This window comes from Triturus cristatus, chromosome 2_2, assembly GCF_964204655.1.
Source record: "Triturus cristatus chromosome 2_2, aTriCri1.1, whole genome shotgun sequence".
Classification (NCBI taxonomy): domain Eukaryota; kingdom Metazoa; phylum Chordata; class Amphibia; order Caudata; family Salamandridae; genus Triturus; species Triturus cristatus.
Window position 1 is genome coordinate 485,840,557 of NC_140582.1, and position 20,922 is coordinate 485,861,478.

Consider the following 20,922-nt stretch of genomic DNA (forward strand, 5'->3'; position numbering starts at 1 on the left):
AATCAACATCTTATTCTCCTCCTAAATGTACTATTACCGTCAATAACACAGAGATACAAGTGTGGGCTGATTCATGTTCACCTTTTACTCTAATAGATAAAACCAAATGGGAGAAATTGGGTTCCATCAGATTGATTCCCACTGATGTAGAACCTTTAGGTTATTGTGGCAAAAAATTGCCGGTCATAGGATACTTCAATGCCAAAATAAATTTCAAGGATAGGCAAAGCGTGGCAAAAATTTATGTGGTAGAGTCCGGCAGATGCCTGTTGGGGTGGATGGAACAAAAAGATTTAGGTATAATCCTTAATCCAAATCACCCTTCACAAGTGCTTCTAACTGATGTTGAGAAAATAAACAAATGGGTGAATGATTTTCCAAAATTATTTAGTAGTAAGTTAGGATGTCTTAATGGATTTGAACATCGGATTGTTGTAAAAAAAGACGCAATTCCAAAGGTACATAAGGTGCGCAGTGTACCTTTGGCTTTGAGAGAAAAATTGAAAGAAGAATTGCAAAGATTGTGTGAGGAGAAGATCATTGAACCCATAGAGGCATCTGAATGGCTAAGTCCAATTGTGATCGCGCACAAACCTAATGGAAAAATCCGCATGTGTGTGGACTTAAGAGATTTGAACGAGTGTATTTGGGTAGATAGGTATCCTCTACCCCGCATGAATGAAATGCTATCTTGTATTGAGGGTGGGGAGTATTTTACAACATTGGATTTGTCAAGTGCTTACCATCAGGTACGTTTGCAAATGGAATCCAAACATCTAACATCTTTTATTACCCCGGAAGGTGCATTCCAATTTGTAAGGATGCCGTTTGGGTTAGCCTCGGCATCAGCGGTGTTTCAGAGGATTATGCAAAAGATATTAAGCAATGTTAAGAATGCGATGGTCTTTCAAGATGATGTGTTGGTGTGGGGAAACTCTGAAGAGCATCACGATTGTGTTTTGAAGGATGTGTTGCAAAAACTTGAAAATGCTGGGCTTACCATTAGTTTGGAAAAGTGTAAATTTTGCAAATCTGAGGTTGAATATTTAGGACATACGTTGTCTCATTAGGGCATAAAACCTAAATTGAATCTAGTTGAAGCTTTAGAAAAAGCTCCTTCACCAGCAGACAAAGACCAGTTAAGATAATTTTTAGGCTTAGCTGAATATTACGCCAAATTTGTACTTCAGTTTTCTGACATTGTACAACCATTGAGGGATATTATGAAGAAGGGAGTGAATTTTGAATGGTCAAAGGAATGCCAATTTGCTTTTGAAACAGTTAAAAAAAACAGTGGCCAATGCCACTACCTTAAAATCATTTAATCCACAAAACAAGTCAATCATTGTGATGGATGCAAGCGGATATGGCCTGGGGGCGGTATTCCACCATAGAGAAGGAAGCTTTAGCGTGCTGGTGGGGTGTGCAACATTTCCGTGTATACATTTGGGGCACAAAATCTGAACTTCGTACCGACCATAGGCCATTGTTGGACGTTTTCACAACCAAGGGAGCAAGTAGAGCGACTCCACGCATTGCCAAGTGGATTTATAGATTGCAGGAGTATTTGTTTGAATTGAAATACGTACCAGGGTTAAGAAACGTTAATGCGGATTGTTTATCAAGGTTACCAGTGGATAATAATTTGGATGGGAGTAAAGATGATGATGATATTCTAATTGCCAATATTGATGATTTTCATAATTCTATTAATGAACGAGAGTGGAAAGATGCTATAACTGCTGATGACTCTTTAGTTAAGGTAATCAAAAAATTGCCGTCTCCAATAAATGGCAAACTGGAAGAAGACATTGCCATGTATAAAGATGTTTGGGATGAATTATCTGTTGTGAATGGAATAGTAAGACGGGGAGACAAATTAGTGGTGCCAATGATGTTAAGATCCAAATTGATGCACTTATTACATGAAGGTCGCAGTGGAATGTCAGCAGTTAAAAGGAAAGCAAGAATGGATTTTTCGTGGCCTAACATGGATAGAGATATAGAAAGATTTGTCAGAGAGTGTATATCATGTATGTGCAGTGACAAATCTCACATTATGAGAGATTCACCAATAACACCTGTGAGTCTTCCAGGAAAAGCTTGGGAAAGGCTGGCTATTGACATCTGTGGACCATTTGAAGGTTTAGGTTCAGTGGAAAAGTATGCCATAGTCATGATGGATTATTATTCGAAATGGCCTGAGGTGGCGTTTGTGACTGAGATTAAGTAATGTTATTTCCTTTTGTGAAGAGGTTTTTAGAAGAGAGGGTTGTCCTGCAGAACTTTTGTCAGACAATGGGCCACAGTTCACTTCTCATGAATTTGAAGAATTTCTTAATAAATGGGGTGTTGAGCAACTAAAAACACCTGTGTACCACCCTAGGGGAAATGGTTTAGTTGAGCGCTTCAATCGGGTTTTAGGAGAAAGCATTCAATTGGCGGTAGCTATGTCTAAGTGTTGGAAGACACAAGTAAAAGAAATGCTATGGAACTATAGAACCACTCCAAATGCGGTGTCAGGAGAGACGCCTTTTTGTATGTTAAAGGGTAGGACTCCTTGTTCTGCCGCTGTACCGGCTTGGATGGGTAGGTGTGGTAGAAGAATAGTAAGGGAGGATGAATTAAGGAAAAAGGTAATCAAATATCAAGAGGATTATCAATCAAGACACAATGATAAGATCACTAAGGGCAAGAGAGTTTTTTTAAAAGGTGACTATGTGAGGGTGTGTCCAACATCATTGTAAGGAAGGGTCACACAAAGTTATCTGACCCTAAGGAAGTTTTGGATGCCAAGGGGAACTTAATTAAAACATCAGACGGAAAGTGGTGGAACATCTCTAGAGTAACTAAATGTAGTGAGGTTGAATGGAAATACTGGTTAAAAAATAACACAGAAAAAATTGAAAATTCCAGTCATGATATTTCTAACATAGTTAGTGAACGAGTTCCGAGTGAACGTTTAAAAATGAGACCTAAGAAGTTAAGTGATTACCAATGTTATTAATTTGATTGTTTATGTGTTTGTGCATTAATAAGAAGGGAGATGTGTTGTATTATTAGTACATGCGTGGTCATCCATCAGCGCCTGGCAACAAGGTTCTTCTGTGGAATCTGGAGTGTGGAAACGACAGAGGAAGCTTGCCTGAGGACCTGAGAGGATGGCTTAGGGGGTCCCTATGTGTTAACTTCAATAAAGACTTAATTCATCAAAAGAAGGTGTTCTTATTTCCCAAAAATAATGACCCCCTTATTTTTAAATTAAATATTTAATTAATTTAAACATATTGAATTAAAATTAATTTTAAAGGATTTATTAAAGAAAAATTCCAACAAAAGTAAAATATTTATATTTACTTACTATGTATTCACAATTACAAAAAGGCTTGTATAGAATGATTTTAAATACTTAAAAAATAAAGTTGTTACGTTATTGGCTATTTTTAGAGCGCACGATCAACAGGTAGGTCTCTTGGCGCTAGGTAATGAGAAGTCGAGAAACCCTCCTATTGATAAGCCTGTATAAACAACCATGTTTTCAAGAGTTGCCTAAATTTAGTGTAGACAGATGACTGCCTAATTTCCAAGGGGAGTGTGTTCCAGGTACGTGGAGCCGCGATAGAGCACCTACGGCCTCCAATCCTAAGTTTCTTATAGGTGGGGGTGACCAAGTAATGTAGGTGACTTGATCGCAGTTCTCTAGCCGGGCGATATTTTAAAATTCAAGCTTTCACAAAGCCAGGGCAGCTCGAATGCAATGCCTTGAACACCGTGCAGCATGCCTTAAATCTGCATCTTTATGCCACCATCAACCAGTGGAGGTCCTTAGTCACCCGCGTGATAGAGACCCCTCTCGGTAGTGGGACTATCAACCTTGCAGCCTGGTTTTGAATTAACTGAAGTTGACGCAAGAGGGATTTCGGGTGATCCAGATAGAGAGAGTTTGCGTAATCCACTCTGGAAATGACCAGTGTCATGATAACTTGGATCAAGGCCTCTCTCCTAAGGAATTTCCTAATCTTTTTTATCCGGTGAAGTTGCAGGAAACAAGCCGAAGTCACTGCACTGACCTGCTGTTTACATGATAGGTCCCCGTCAATAATCACCCCCAAGCTTTTTACTGCCCTTTTCGGAGTGGGGGGGGGCAGCTCACTAGGCCACCACCCTGGGTTCCAGCAAACCTTTCTATTCTTGGTGAGGACTATCTCCGTTTTATCTGAGTTGAGTTTCAGTTGGTTGTCGTTCATCCATCCCCTGATGTTTTGAAAGTGTAGTCGAGCTGCATCGCTGTCATTGATCGCAAACAACAGTTGCATATCATCAGCGTAGTTGAAGACGTTTACTCCCATCGTCTTAAGGGATCTGACCAAAGGTTGAATGTAGATGTTGAATAAGTGGGGGGAAAGAGAAGACCATTGAGGCACACCACAGCTCACCTTTACCTCTTTAGAGGAATAAGGAGAGAGTTGCACTGATTGGGACCTATCCTTCATGAACGATGTCAACCACTTCAATGCTTCACCCCGTAGCCCCGCGGCCCAGACACGGTCAGCCAACAAAGTGTGGTTCACCGTGTCAAAATCCGCCGACAGGTAAAGTAGCACTAGAGCTTGAGTGTTCCCCTTATCAACTTCTCTTTGCAGTTTGTCCTGCAACAACGTGACCACTGCTTCAGTGGAGTGTGCTTGTCGAAACCCCACCTGACACGGGTCCAGGAACTCTGACTTCTCTATGAAAGCGCAGAGATGGTGAGCAACATGGGCTTCCAAGATTTTAACTAAATACGGGAGTAGGGACACTGGTCGAAAGTTCTTCATGTTTGTGGCGTCTGCCCTCACTTTTTCCAGGAGGGGTATGATGACTGCTTTTTTGAAGGATTTAGGTACCTGGCCCGAGCTGATACATTAGTTATGAAATTGTAGGCGACTGACACCACAAGAGGTTGCCACCTCTCTAAGGACCCTCGGGGGACAGATATCGTTAGGCGAACCTGATTTGACTTTCGTCATAAGCTTCATCAGATCGTCTTGCGAAACATTGGAGAAATGCAGGAGCATGAGGCTATTCATGTCCCCAAGCAGAGAGCTGGTAGCAGACAAGCCCAAGGGGATACTCTTTTTTTATTGTGGTGATCTTATGCGCAAAAAAAGCGTTTAGAGTGTCACACAGACTCTGTGACGGTGTGATAGGGAGGGTCACACTGTCTAAATTAGATAGTTCGTTAACGATTCAAAAAATTTCATTGGATTTATTGGGTGCCTTAAGGAGTTTATTCATGAAATGGCTTACTCTAGTTTTCCTTATGAGAGACTTACACCTTTTAAGTTGTTGGATATAACTGGTTCTCAGAGCAGGTGAATATTTCGAGCGCCATTTCCTTTCTGTGCGTCGTACATTATGTTTCGCCATTCTCAAATCTGCCGAGAACCATTTATCGCCCCCTGGCTTCTCGTCTTGTTAGAGCTAGGACTGCGGGCATGGATGTCGCTAGCCTCCTTCAGCCAGTTGAACACATTTTGCTCATAACCGTCAATATCCTCCCTAGGAATGGGTGGGGATTTTCCCAGGTCCTCGCAGAACTCCGTGAGGTTAGCCTGAGCCCGGTTCCGGAATGAGACCACCGGCCCCCTTGGGGGGCTTATCTCCTTTGTCCTGGTCACCGAGAAGGGGATCAGATGATGGTATGACCACCCGCATGGGACAATACTCCGGCTCTGCACTGGAAGTTTTGAGGTCCAAATTTGATCCAAAATGAGGCCTTTAATGTGAGTTGCTGAGTTCACTACCTGTTCCAGGTTCAATTTGCGTTAGGCGGCTGTGAGGTCCAAGGCTTGAGGCCCCCCCGTCTTCATCATTAGCCCAATAGTTTAAGTCTCCAACCAGAAGAACATTGGCATGGTCTACTACTAACGGGGCTATGGCTTCAGCAAGAGCCTGGGTGAACTCCTGCATGTAGTACGGAGGCCTGTAAACCAAAACGCACACAAAAGCCTCTGTGACAGACTTTAGAAGGATCACTAGCGTTTCTACCGCTGGTAGCTTCAGCGAGGGTAGTTTGGTGAATTGGGTTACATTTATTAATGATAGATTATTAAAATATTTAATCATGAAATATATATTTTTTCTATATGATTTAACATTAACTTTTAATGTTTTTAAAATGTTGCAATAAATAAATTAATTTTAATATTATTTGCAATGGGGTTCTAATTTAAGCCTCTGTTTCTGTTGTTTTCTATATGCGTGTGTTGTGTTACCAATGGTGGGCCATGTGAGGTGCTGAACTTACTCCTTGGTCCTTTTTAATTGTAGTAGCTTGACACTCGTAAATTTGGCTCAGTTCCATGTTTCTGGGGATAGAGACATATAAGTCTATAGTATGTAGTAAATTTGCTCTCGGATATAATGAAGAACTAAAAGTAGTTAATTTTTTCATGTGTAGATTTACCTTTGCGAATAGGCCCTGTTATCTTGGTCACAGCCAAGGTTAAGGTCACATTGGGCGTTAGCGTTAGAGACATGCTTAGGGTTAGCCTGGATGCTTCTGTATGTGTTCTCATTAGGCTCAGTGGTAGTCTCGTGACAAGAGTCACAATAATGGTCACTAGTTTCTATTTTACATAGGGTTTTTTCAATTACTGCTGTAATTAGGTTCAGTCTTTTTCTTGGTGATCATTATGTATTTTACATACAGAATACACCTTTTAAAACTATTTGTTGCTCACTTTTAAGTGCAAACTCATGGCCTGATTGCAGCTTAGAGAGCATATTTCAAACCCTGCACTAAAAATAGTTTGTGAAGAGATTGTAATTGCAAGTTAAGCAAAATGTATCACACCCGCCGTCTTCCACAGACATATTTTGATTGGACAACAAATATATATAATGGGGGAAGTAAGTCCCAGAAAAATATCAAAATGTAAGTTTTCTGGTATGATAAACATCACTTTTTTATGTTTATTCCCTATCTCAAGGGCAACTAAATTTTTATAGGAGTTATTTACTGCACCTTATAGATACCTCACTCTTGGTAATAATATGTTACACCATATTTGCTACTTTAAAATATGGACCAGCAAAAAGGATTTACCTGTTGCCTAAACTGTCTGAAGAATCTGAAGTCTTTCTAAGGGTGAAGTCGCACCGTTTCCCAATTGCACTCAACTTAACCAATGCGAACATTTCCCGCCTGTGACCCCACATATGGGTTGTTTTCTAGCTACTGGAAATTGGGCACATTGCTGAAGGGGTCAGGGCCACAGCCTGGATGAGGGCGCTGGGGCTCAGGGAAGGGCGGGGGTGATAGAGAACAATCCCATTGGATATTTTTCAGGAAGCAAGATAAGCAAGGTGGCCTGTGACAATTTAAGCATGAGGAGCACAGGAAAATGACAAATGAGAGTAGGGGGCTCTGATAGAGGACCACCATCAGCCCCTTTTCACTGTTACAAAGGACAGCCTAAAGTGTCCCCCTTATCGTAACTTTATAATCATTGCACATCTCAAAGCTGAAGATGTTTAACAAAATCGCAGAAACCTTCCAACTTTGCATACACTACTTAACCCTTTCTGTGCATCACATGACCGGGAGCCGTCCGACGCCACAGTGCTCATGTGTGTCGGACGGCTCCTGACCGTCCGCGCACATGGTACAAGAAATTTCCTTTCAATTAAAACAGCCTCAGGAGCTGATGAAGAGCTTCCCTAGCTCCTGAGGCTGTTCTGATTGTTTCTATGAAATGACGATCAGCACGCCTGTCGCACTGACGTCATTTCAGAGAAACTGAAATGAGCTGATCGGCTCATTTCAGTTTTACTGCCTCGGTGCTCAGGGGGCTATCTCATCCCTCTGAGCACCGAGGCAGACGGGAGTGGTATCATTGGAAAGTGGAGAATTTCCCCTTGCCAATGGTACCCCTACCTAGTGGATACCTACTTGGGGATTGCCTCAGGAGGAACCCCCTAGTAGGCACAAGGCACCAGGGAGAGGGGAGAGGGGAGCGGCCCCTTGGGCAACGGCTATGCTCCCCCCATGTTTCCCCAAAGATCAGTCTTTGTGCCCCCCTGGGAGGCAGATGGGGCAAATAGCCCAGATGCCCCCTCGGGGGGGGGCAGTAAGCACACTAGGCACCAGGTCTTTTGTTTTATGTATTTAGGGGTGGGGGCAAGCCAATGGCCCAAATCCAGTCTTACAGAGCCCTTGGGAGGCAGATGGGGAAATAGCACCCAATCTGCCCCTGGGGAAGGGGCAGAAAGCACACTAGGCACCAGGGATTTGTTTTATGCATTAAGTGGAGAGGGCTGCCCAAAATGGGCAAACCAATGCCCCACCCAAATTCCACAGACTTTCTGCCCCCCTGGGAGGCAGATGTGGTCAATAGCCCCTGATCTGTCCCACGGGGGGCAGAAAACTCTCTAGGCACCAAGGAATATTTTTTTTATATGTAGGGGTTGCCCAAAATGGGCATGCCAATGCCTCTACATCCCAAAAAGAATTGCCACAGTTTGTGTGCCTCCCCCAGGAGCCAGATGGGCCCGCTCTGTCCCCCAGGGGGCAGAAAGCTCACTCAGTACCAGGGATTTTGTTTTTATGTATATAGGGGTGGGGGATACCCAAAATGGGCATGCCAATGCCCCCACCCCAAAAACAATTGCTACAGTGTTTCTGCCCCCCCAGGAGGCAGATGGGACAATAGCCACTGATCTGCACCCCTGGGAGTAGAAAGCCCACTAGGCACTAGGGATTTTTTTTTTATATGCAGGGGTGAGGGCTGCCCAGAATGGGCATGTTCATGCCCCCATCCCAATAAAGTATTTCTGCCCCAGAAGACAGATCGGGGCAATAGCCCCTTATCTGCTCACCTGGGGGGCAGAAAGCCCACTAGACACCAGGGATATGTTGATGGGCATGTCATGGAGAAGCCCCATAGGCAAGGGTCACTCCCCTTTTTTTTAGGCACACCTTTTGACTGTTTCAGTGATATTTTTTGTCTTATTTACCCCCAAGCGGGGGTAGAACACCACTAGAAACCAGGAAGAGTTTGTGTGTGTGTGTGTGAACTGCAGTGTGACTGACAGTCTGCGTGTACAGACCTTTGGCTGGCATTTTGCTGACGGTGTGTGTGGACTTGCACTTGGCTAATGGTGTGTGTGGACTTGCATTTGATGGTGGTGTGCGTGGAGTTGCGCTTGGCTGGCAGTGTATGTGGACTGGTTCTTGGCTGGCGGTGAGCGTGGATGGTGCTTGGCTGGCAGTGTGCTTGGATGGTGCTTGGCTGGCGGTGTGAGTGGATGGTGGTGTGCGTGTACTGACTCTTGGCTAGCGGTGTGGCTTGCATGTATCCACCAGCTTTTTCTTACCCAGAATCCTCAAATTTACTTAAAGTCTCATTTTTGTCACATTTCTGTCTGGGTAAGTTGTTGAATCACTGCGCAGGCACAAATTTCATACCACTCAGCGTTCCCCCTGGTCTCCGGAGAAATATGTTACCTCACTTGTGTGGGTGCCCAGAGTAGCCTCAGCCTAAAAATGTATGAACAAACAGCCCTCTTGGACCCGCTTTGAGTGGTAGGTAATTTGTGCCGAGCGGTGATCCCATAATTTTCCCACACAGATACTAGAGGAAAATGTGACTTTTTAAGTAAATTTGACATTTTCAGCGAATTCCGTGAAGGAAAATGTTGGGCAATCAATACAATCCACACCTCTCTGGACTCCCACAGGTGTCTGGTTTTCAGACATGTCTGGGTTTTTAGGTTCCCCATGATGTCGTCAAGCCTGGTACCAAAACCATAGGTGCTCACTTATCTATCACAAAACGGCCTGGTTTTTCAAGAGGGTCACCTGCGTTTTTGGTCCGGGGTTCTGTGGCCATCTAGGGAAACCTACCAAACCCAGACATTTCTGAAAACTCAATAATTAGGGGAGTCCAGGTAGGTGCAGTTTGAGTGGATCCCCCATCATTTTCCTACCCAGAATCCCCTACAAATCTCATATTTAGCTAATAAAATCACATTTTCCTCAACTTTTTGTGTGGGAAGGTTGTAGGATCACCAGGACGCCACAAATTCCTACCACCCAGCAGTCCCCCAGGTCCCCCGATAAAAATGGTACCTCACTTGTGTGGGTAGGCCTAGTGCTCATGACAGGAAATGGCCCAAAATTTACTGTGGAGACTTCAAAATTATCGATTGCAAAACTATCTGGTTTTGCGAGGGAGTCACCTGCGCTTTTGGTCCTGGGCTCGGCGGCCATCTAGGGAATCCTACCAAACCCAGACATTTCTGAAAACTAGACACCCAGGAGAGTGCAGGAATGTGTGGCTTGCATGGATCTCCCAACATTTTTGGATTACTGCACTGGCACAACTTTCCTACCACCCAGCTTTCCCCTCAGTCTTCCGAGTAAAATGATACCTCACTTGTGTGGGTGGGTATTAGAAATGGGGGTCTCTAGCTGACAATGCTTTGCACCTTTGCCCAAATAGGGACTCTTCCTTCTTGTCAGGATAAGGGGGATACACCAATAAAATAACCCCTGCTCACCCCCTTGGTTGCTTGGCATGGGCAGTCAGGCTCATCTTAGAGGCAGTGTGTAAAGCATTTGCACAGAACCAACAGTAATACAGTAAAAAACTACAAAAGGACTCCACACCAGTTTTTGAAAAATAACCAATATTTATCTGTGCAAAAAAGGGCAAAATGATAAAAGACTGACATACAATAATCAAAAGTAGGCACTTTGCAAGTATGATTCAAAAATGCAGTTCCTTGAAGTCAGCAGTTCTCTCCGGTGCTACAGCAGTGCTGAAATCAACAGAATCCAACAGTTACGGCCGACCGCGTTGGTGCGGACCAGCTTTAGTGTCAGCAGACTCGTAAACAGTACCTTTGGTTCCAGCCGACCGCGTCAGTGCGGGTTGGTCGTATCAACTGTCGAGGTTGCAATGTGAAGCGTAGCGGTGCGGCGTTTGGTGCTTCAAGTCGCGGTGCAGGCATCGGCTTTGTGAGGGTCCTCCAGCGGCATCGATGAGACCAGGGCTGCAGTGCAGTGAGGCGGTGCTCGTTGCGGTGCTGTCCGCTCACGGTGCAAGCAACAGTGGCAGTTGCTGGGAGCTGGCAATGGTCGGCCCAGACTGCGATGTGGGACGGGGTGGCGCATCGTGTAACTTACGAGCAGTGCCCTAAACCATGGTATGGTCACGGGTGTCGCGGTCCGTGGGCAGCAACGTCGTCGGTAGGACCAGGGCAGCAGAGTGAAGCAAGGTGGTGCGGAGAGCGGTGCCCACACGTCACAGTGCAAGCAGCAGCTCGGTGGCAGCAGCGGTCACCATCGTCGGTGAGACCAGGGTTGTGGTGCAAAGTGCGGCAGTGTCCTCTGTGGTGCCTTTAGGACATGGAGCCTGCAGCGATGTCAGTGATAGTGTCGGCTGCTTTCCCCCTCTGTGGCAACTGAAACCACAGTTCCAGAGGCAGTACCCAGATGTAAGTGAAGTGTTTGCTGTCCTGAGACTTCGTGAACAGGAGGAAAGCTCTATTTCAAGCCCTTGGAGCTACTCAGTGACAAGTTGAGAAATGTAATTCAGTCCTTTCACTGCCCAAGGCAGAAGCAGCAACTGCAGGCCAACCCAACAAAGCAACAACACAGCAGTACTCCTCCTAGCAGTTCTTCCAGCTCTACTTCTTGGCAAGTTCCTTGATTACAGTGGGTTCTAAAGTTCTGGGGTCTGGGCCCCAATATTTATACTGCATTTCTCTTTTTTCTCTTGGGCAGAGAGTGTCTGTGCTTAGTCAAAACCAGTTTGGTCCTCTCTGGCCCATCTTCTAGGCAGGAGGTGGAGAAAGCATTGTTCAGGGCAGACCAGGCCCATTCAGGTGCAAGGGAATCTCCTCCTACGACTCCAAATGCAGCCCAGGTCTATTCAGCCCAGCCCTGACTCATCCAGGAAAGGCAGGATACACCTCGACCCCCCCCCCCCCAGTGGCTATCTGAAGTGAATGCACATCCCCTGCCCCTGTCACTCCAAAGCCAGTCAGTCAATCCACAACCCAGCAGAGGCACACAGGATGGCTAAGCAAGAAAATACCTACTTTCTAAAAGTAATATTTTCAAACAGAGAATATAAAAATCATTTTTACTAAAAGATGCATTTCTACATTCTGAGTTCAGGCATACTAAACTTCATTTCTCCATCTTGTCCCAATTGGAAGATAAACTCGCGAAATGTTAGAGTATTCCCCATTCTATCCTATGAGACAGATGGCCTTTCAACATTGAAAAACGATTTACACTGTACATTATTATCAGGACACGTCACACACACCAGGACATGTCCTACCTTTAACATACACTGCACCATGCCCATAGGGGTACCTTTGGCCTACTTTAGGGGTGACTCACATGTAATAAAAGGAAAGGTTAGGGCTTGGCAAGTGGATGCACTTGGCAAGTCGACATATCAGTAAAAACTACGCACAGACACTGCAGTGGCAGGTCTGAGAACCCTATGAAAGGCTACTTGTGTTGGTGGCACAATCAGTGCTGCAGGTCCACTAGCAGCATTTGATTTACAGGGTCTGGCACTCTCAGTGCACTTTACTAGGGACTAACCAGTAAATCAAATATACCAATCGTGGAAACACCAACCCATGATACAATTTACAATAGAAGCACTTGCACTTTAACACTGAACAGTAATGAGGGAGTGCACAGAGACACTAAACCAGCAAAAACAGTCAAAACTGGGATGTCAGAAAGCAAAAAGACAGGGGAAACACTAAAAAAAATAATTGTCAGGTCTAACAGTGGACCAAGAGCTTGCGACAGAGAAGGGCCAAAAGCGTAGAGATTGGGGGGATAGTACAGCGAGCTCTAAGCGCTATATTTTTTATATGCATTTTAGGCTGGCTCTGCATTGGACACCCACACAAGTGATGACCACACAAGTGAGGTTTTATTTTTATCAGGAGACCGAGGGGAATGCTGGGTGGTAGGAAATTTGTACCGGCGCGGTGAACCCACACAGAAATGTGCGGAAAATTTGATTTTTTTTTAGCTAAATTCGAAGTCTAGAGGAGATACTGGGTTGGAAAACTTTGAGGGATCCACGCACACCACACCTTCCTGCACTCTCCTGGGTGTCGGTTTCTGAATTGTTTGGCTTTGGTAGGTTCCCTAGATGGCCGTCAAACCCAGGACCAAAGACTCAGGGGACCCCCTTGCAAAACCAGGTCGTTTTGTGATAGATAATTTTGATGTCTTCACAATATGTTGTGGGGCCTTCCCTGTTGTGGGGACTTGGCTCACCCACACAAGTGAGGTACTGTTTTTATATAGGGAGACCTGGGGGAATGCTGGGTGGTTTGAAATTTGTGGCAGCTCATTGATCCTACAGTTCTCCCACACAGAATAATGAGGATTTTTTTTGTGTGTTAAATTTGAGGTTTGCAGGGGATTCTGGGTAGGAAAATATTGGAAGATCCATGCACGCCATACCTTCCCGGACTCCCCTAGGTTGTACAGTTTCCCTAAATGTTTGGGATTGGTGGGTTTCCCTAGATGGCCGCTGAGACCGGGACCAAAAACGCAGGTGACTCCCTCACAAAACCAGGTTGTTTTGCGATTGATAATTTTGTAGTCTCCACAGTATGCTTTGGGGTGTTTCCTGTTGCGGGCACACAAGTGTGGTACCATTTCTATCTGGAGACTATGGGGAATACTGGGTGGGTGGAAGTTTGTGGCTCCCAGCAGATTCCAGAACTTTCCATCACTGAAAATTGAGTAAAATGTGTTTTTGTTTACAAAGTTTGAGGTTTGCAAGGGAATCTGTGTAACATAACCTGTTGAGAGCCACACAAGTCACCCCTTCCTGGATTCCTCTGGGTGTCTTGTTTTAAAAAATGTACTGGTTGTATAGGTTTCCCTAGGTGCCGGCTGAGGAAGGATCCAAAATCCACAGCTAGGCACATTGCGAAAAAAGAGTCTGTGTTCACTGGAAAATGTGATGTGCCCACGTTGCATTTTGGGCTGTTTCCGGTCACGGGTGCTAGGCCTATTATGGTGACTTGGTTGTCACTTCTCCTTTCTTTTGTGCTCCTCTTCCCTACTACTCAGCCTGGATGTGTGTGGAATGTGTGGTGATGTCATGAATGCATGGGTTGCTTGGAGACTTGTGGGAGTGCCAGTTGATCAATGCAGGCTGAGCAGCAGGGAGGCTGCTCCTTTTGGGGCTACATTACAGCTACAGCATATCCACTTACCATCCTACTTATCATCTACTTGAATTTTAACTGGAACTTAATAAAGTACCATTTTGGAATCTACATCTTGACCACATTTGTACTTTTTGTGCTACGACATTTTGGCGACGATTTGAACTCAGAACCTACGATTGGTGGACTATGTTATACAAAGAACATTGAAACTGGAACTAAGGAATCAAAGGATCAAGGATACTGCCACCTAAAGAAATTCGAGCTTGAAGGTAATTTAACACCCTGGTAAGCCCCACCAGTGTCTTCCTCATTTTGACAGCCTGTCTGGGTGTTTATTTTTTTTCCTTCCATCAATAAACTGAAGTGTCATTTCCAATTTGACACCTTGCTTAAGACGTTTGACTTTTACTCACATCCATCCAGTAACCAGCTTACTTCGAAGATATTCTGACACCTGTCTGCCATGGTGTGAAGTGAACCCAACATTTACAATGACTACAATAATTGGCAAACCACTGAACAATTAAGGTGTGAATTCGTATTTGAGACTGGCTGTGTTTATATTTCTCCATCAACACTGACTCTTAGCGCAAGCTCCGTCTACAGTGACTGCCATGTACTTTAACTGGCACTACAGAAGCTCTTCCCTGTGAGCACAGTGTGTGAGTGCTTACTGCAAGATTGGCAACTACCTTCCAGTTGGTGGATTGAGGTCATGTGTATTATCAGAAGTGGGAGCATGCAGCTGTCTCTGTGACATTGGTGAGGTGTTCTTTTTTTGGCCGTGTTTATTTTAAACCTTGAGTTTAGTCGGAGGTGTGAGCCATTAGCATTGCGCGCATTTTTTTTCAAACGTACAAACTTGCACGAGCAACCTTACCTGTTGCTGTACACGTGCAGTACCTTTTTTTAAAAAAATGCCCTGCTGCCTTCCATGGATGCTCTGTGACGTCTTTCTTCTTTGCGTCACTCAGTCTGCTGTTGTGCAACGTTGGGCAGCACGCCTATACCGCAAGCCACCCAGCAAGGCCGTGACAACATGCCACCATCTTGTGTATCCAATGCAGCCCTGCATTTGAGCGACGCTGTTCATTCTTCAGTGTGGTTTCTGCCAATCACGTTGTTTCGCAATAAAGTTTTGCTGGAATGCCAGCAGCTGTGATGTTGCACTGTTTACTTTTCCTGCTTCTCTTGAATTGATCTCTACAGATACAGCTACAGGTTCCCTTTGGCTTTTAGACCTGGTCCATGACTTATCTTTCAGCACTATCGCAATCCATCTGGTGCTTTCCAGCTTTGGGTGCCGCCTACTTTTGCCCTTACGTTGTGATTGTCAGACTGTGCTAATTTTGTTTCTTCATTCTGCTCTGAATTAGAGATGCTACATAATGGAGCTACTTACAAACTATGTTGGTATTTGAAGCGAGCAGCATGTTGGATTTTCGCTAAGTTCTTTACCCATCATCTCTGTTAGGACTTTGGGTGAGAAATCACTCACCGGAGCATAATATGTTGTGTGCTATTGTTGTTCTTGATTCTACATATTGAATACCGTTTTTTGTGGGTATCTGTGTATTCCTGTACAGTCTAGGTCACTTGTGTGTTTTCACTACAATGTGTGGGGTGTCATGTTTACCAGTATATTTATAGGTTTATTTGCTTGAGCTTTTGTGCTTATTGTGTTTGCCTGAGACTTTTCTTGTCCTGTCAGGCGTGTAACGCAGTTTTGCGTTATTGGGTTGACTACTTAATGATTTTTACGTACTCTTATTTTGCTTATTTCTTTTGTCCTGTTAGGTTTTACAGCGCTGGCTCACTGTGTGCTCTAGGGATGATTGCTTTATTGTCTACAGTTTTAGTTTGTGTTTTGCCGGTGATGTTAGGTCATGTCTGGTGCACAAATTGTAGGGGTACCTGAGACTTCAGGTGTACAAGAGTATTTACCTTATGACTCCATAGTGTCCAGTGTGCTTTCATTCTGATTTAACATAAGTGCGTATGTGCGTGTGTGCGTATGTATATTTCCTTCAGTGATATTTCATGACATACTTATAATATTATGTGCGGTGTGCTTTATAGTGCAGATTTTATTTGCACCACACGTTTTTTTCCCTGATTCTTTACGTATATTTGTTTTGCCTAGACACTTTTCTTTGTCAGGTGTACAGTGTATTGGGTTGCGCCATGATGTTGGTCACGTTACTGCCCACGATGTGGTATATGCTTTTCCTGAGACTTTTATCCTTTCAGGTGCACAGCATATTTATGCATGTCCGTTTTGAAGTTTACTTAGCAGTGCATTATTCTTAGGCTCAGGTGTTTGTGTATTACTTTATCCTTGTTTTCTTTTCTTTGTGAAAATGGAATGGGTGTGCATGTTCTTAGCAAATCTATTCTTGTCTTTGTTTATTGCATTTTTGCATTGTGTTATGCTTTCTTTATTTCAAGTTTCTTCAACTTATTAATCTACTGTTTATTTGGATTTAGAGCATTTAATGTTTTGTCCATTCTCTGATGATGTTAGTATTTAGTATTCTTTGCTTTCTTTAATCTTTGTTCCATTTTCTGTTTGCAGGTTATACTTCATCGTATTTCTATATGTGATGATCTTTGCATTGCTTATTTTGGTTACAGTCTTTCCTTGTCCTTACTTTATTTCTGTCTTAGTTGGGGTAAGGAAAGGGGAGATGTGGTGACTTGGTTGTCGCCTCTCCTTTCTTTTGTGTTCCTCTTCCCTACAGCCTGGATGAGTGTGGAATGTGTGGTGATGTCATGAATGCATGGGTTGCTTGGAGACTTGTGAGATTGTCAGTTGATCAATGTAGGCTGAGCAACAGGGAGGCTGCTTCTGGTGGGACTACATTAAACCTACAACATATCTACTTACCATCCTACTTATCTACTTGAATTTTAACTGGACCTAAATAAAGTACCATCTTGGAATCTACATCTTGACCACATTTGTATTTTTTGTACTACGACACCTACCCACACAAGTGAGGTACCATTTTTATTGGGAGACCTGGGGAAATGCTGGGTGGCTGGAAGTTTGTGGCTCCCTGTAGATTACAGAACTTTCCATCACAGAAAAGTGAGGGAAAGTTGTTTTTTGATAAGGTTTGAGATTTGCAAGGGATTCTGGGTAACAGAACCTGGTAAGAGCCTCACAAGTCACCCCATCCTGGATTCCCCTAGGTATCTAGTATGAACAAATGTACAGGTTTGCTAGGTTTCAATAGATGCTGGCTGAACTAGGGTCCAAAATCCACAGATAGATACATTGCGAAAAAAGGGTCAGTTTTCACTAGAAAAAATGTGACATGTCCATATTTGGTTTAGGGCCATTTCCTGTCGCAGGAACTAGTCCTATGCACACAAGTGAAGTACCATTTTTATTGGGAGACTTAGGGGAACACAGAATTGTAGAACAAGTGTTGTTACCTATTGACTCTCTATGGATTTCAGCCTATCAAATGTAAGACAATGTGTAAAACAGAATTCGGTTTGAAAAATGGCCTCTAATTCACATGCTAGTATGGGTAGCCACAATTTCAGAGATGTGCAAATAACTATGGTTTCCAAACCCTATATTTTGTTCCTATTTTGGAAATGCATAGGTGTCCTTGATAACTATTTTTCACTCTTTATATTTGACCAAATAAATTACTATATACCCCGGTGCACAATGAAAACCCATTGAAAGGCGCAGCTCAGTTACTCGCTCTGGGTTCCTCAGGTTCTTGGTGAACCAGAAAGTCCTATATATCAAAAGAAGGGTCCAGTGGACGTAACGGTATTTTGCTTAAAAAATCTGCCATTGAAGGTAAAGGTGAAAATGTTAGCACAAACAGCTGTTCAATATTTCTTTATTTTGACTGTTAGTTTCTATAGGAAAACCTTGAAGGATCTACGCAAATGATCCCTTGCTAAATTCAGAATTTTGTCCAATTTTCTGAAATATATAGCTTTCCGGGATCCATTATTGATTTTGCACTCATTTCTACCACTAACTGGAAGGAGGTTAAAAGCACAAACATTTGTAAAAATAGGTTATGTCCCAGTAAAATGCCAAAACGGAGTAGAACATTTTGGTTTTATGACAACATTTTGCCTGTCCCTGAAAACTGGGAAGATGGTGATTTTAGCACCACAAACCCTTTGTTGATACCATTTGCTGTGAAAAAAACAGACAATTTCTTCTGCAGCCCTTTTTCCCTGTTAACCCCCCCCAAAAAAATATTGCTGTATTTTGGCTAATTTTTGGGCCCACTCCAGGGGAGTCCACAAACCCTGGTTACCTTTAAAATCCTCAGGATGTTGGAAGAAAAGGACACACATTTGGCATGTATACCTTACTTATGTGGACAAAAAGTTACAGGGCTCTGAGCCTGAGCTACCCCAAATAGCCCAAAAAAGGCTATGGCGGGGGTGGGTGGGGGAGACCTAGCAGCAAAGGGGTGAAAGGAGGACCTCTGTTTGAAGGGGAGCCTCTTACGGGACTTCAGAGATTTACCAATATGATTATTGTTTGCATGCAAAAGAGAAGAGGAATATGCAAGTCACAGCTTGGACTCTTTGAACTCTGCAGATAATATGTTCGGGACAAATAAAGTACTGATTTTTTTGACATTAGATCATAAACCGTTACTGATCAATTGTATCTCTTTTCGTGAATAGGTATTCAGAAGTTCCTAAAAGAGCCAAAGCTAGAGTTCAACCTTGGTAAGTTATTTTTTATTTCAAGTCATCCATGCCCTTGACTTTGTGTTATCCTAAGTTAATGTAACCAAGGTTCCATGTATATGCTTTTAGAATGCATTTCTAAAATATTTGCTCAATGTATAGTCAATAACGATCTTTCTTTTAACCTCATTCTTGTTTGGGAACTAGGCAGACATATATATATATTTATTCACCAAATGACGCGGCACTCAGGAATTCTGATTATTGCTTATTTATTTTGAAAGTAGCACTCAGACCAACGCGTTTCAGCCTTCCTGGCTTTGTTCACGGTCTATATATATTCACTGAATAAACAAAGTTTACAGGGACATTATAGTTAGGAAATACAATTGAAAAAACCTTACACATTCACTGATGAGATCAAAAGTTACAGGGATGTTATAGTTAGGAAATAGAATTTAAAAAGTCTTAGAAATTCACTGCAAAAACTAATGAAAAGATAGGGGGAGCTATTAGCGTGATAACAAGTGATCAGGGGCGGAGGCTTAAATGAGCCAAGGTAATCCCAGACCTCTTTTTCGTGGACCTTTGTGAGAAGGCTAAAGATAATATCGCAATATCTATGGATAATATTGATAATACCACCCTAGGCGAAAAGGTTCTTAGAGCCTTTGAAGGCATTTGTGGTCAGGTAGCATCTGATCTGACAATGATAACTAAACCCAGATTAACTATGGGAGAAAAGTGGTTTGATAGTAACTGCTCCCGGGCCCACCGTAACCTGGCTCAAGCTTTGAAAAACATACCACGAGATAAGGCCCAGATAGCTATGCTGAGGAAACAGTATAAGATTGCTGTTTCTACACTGAAAAATGAGATTAAAGAGGAGGCTTGGAATGCCCTTTTAACAGTTGAGGTTCTTAAGGACAGCTCTAGATTTTGGGCCATTGTAATAAACCCTTTTCTACTGGTACAGAGAATGGCTCTCTAGAATGTAATATTACTGAAGCCCAGTGGCTTTCCCATTTTGAAGCAATATATGGGTCTAATGTTACTGCGGATTCACCTGCGAGTTTAAAGTTTAATTGGGTCTCCCTTCCTGTGGTCTTTAATGAAGATGATGTAGAAAGGGCGATAATACAGATGTCTAGTAACAAAGCTCCCGGCCCAGATGCTGTCCCGGCTGATCTATATAAACTTAATCCAAAATTGTGGCCAAAATACTGACTAATGTATTTAATGTGTCAAGTTCCCAGGAATGTCCCACATCATGGTCTTTATCTACAATCATTCCAGTTTTTAAAAAGGGCCAGAGAGGGGATCCACGATGCTATAGACCGAAATCTTTAATCGATTCCGCTGTGAAAATCCTAGGGAGAGTGATCCTATCTAAGGTTCCGGACTGGGTGAACGAAAATGAGATTTTATCCAACCTACAATATAGCTTTAGACAAGGTAGGAGTACCATGGATCAGTGCCTTAATTTACATTTATAAATAGGTAAATATACCATAGCTAAAGCAGGTATTTTACAGTTGACCTTTATGGACCTCTCCTCGGCCTTCGATCTGGTTAACAGATCGAAGCTGTGGTCAATCCTACTTGATATGGGCATTGACCCATGTCTAGTTCACATTCTGGCGGATTTACACAGGGACCTTTCAGCAACAGTTAGGGTCACCCAGGAAGGAAAATGCACAAGGCACTTTAAATCTGGCAGAGGTGTTTATCAGGGATGTATTCTGGCGCCACTACTTTTTACCCTTTATATTAATACTCCTGATACATTTTTAGACCTGGCTAGTTTGGACATCCCGCGAGTAGGGGAAAGGGGTATCCCTGTTCTCCTATAAGAGGATGACGCAGTGCTATTAGCCCGTATAGCCATAGGCCTTCAGAGACTATTGGATGCCTTTGGGGCCTATATGAAGTCCTTGGACTTAGTAGTGAACATATCGAAATCCCACGTTATGTCTATGGGCCAAAGTAACAGAAAAGTAAAATCCTTTTACTGCAACGGAGCTG

At 43.3% G+C, this 20,922-nt stretch overlaps 1 protein-coding gene across 2 annotated transcripts in view; it reads left to right on the plus strand.

Annotated features, from left to right (window-relative positions):
* Window positions 1-20,922, plus strand: part of INPP4B (inositol polyphosphate-4-phosphatase type II B) — a 2,419,090-nt gene that overhangs the window by 25,607 nt on the left and 2,372,561 nt on the right. For both annotated transcript variants that reach the window (XM_085641585.1, XM_085641586.1), the window contains exon 2: window positions 18,892-18,936. In XM_085641585.1, coding sequence (XP_085497711.1) covers window positions 18,892-18,936 — 45 coding nt within the window. The remainder of the gene's footprint in view (window positions 1-18,891; window positions 18,937-20,922) is intronic.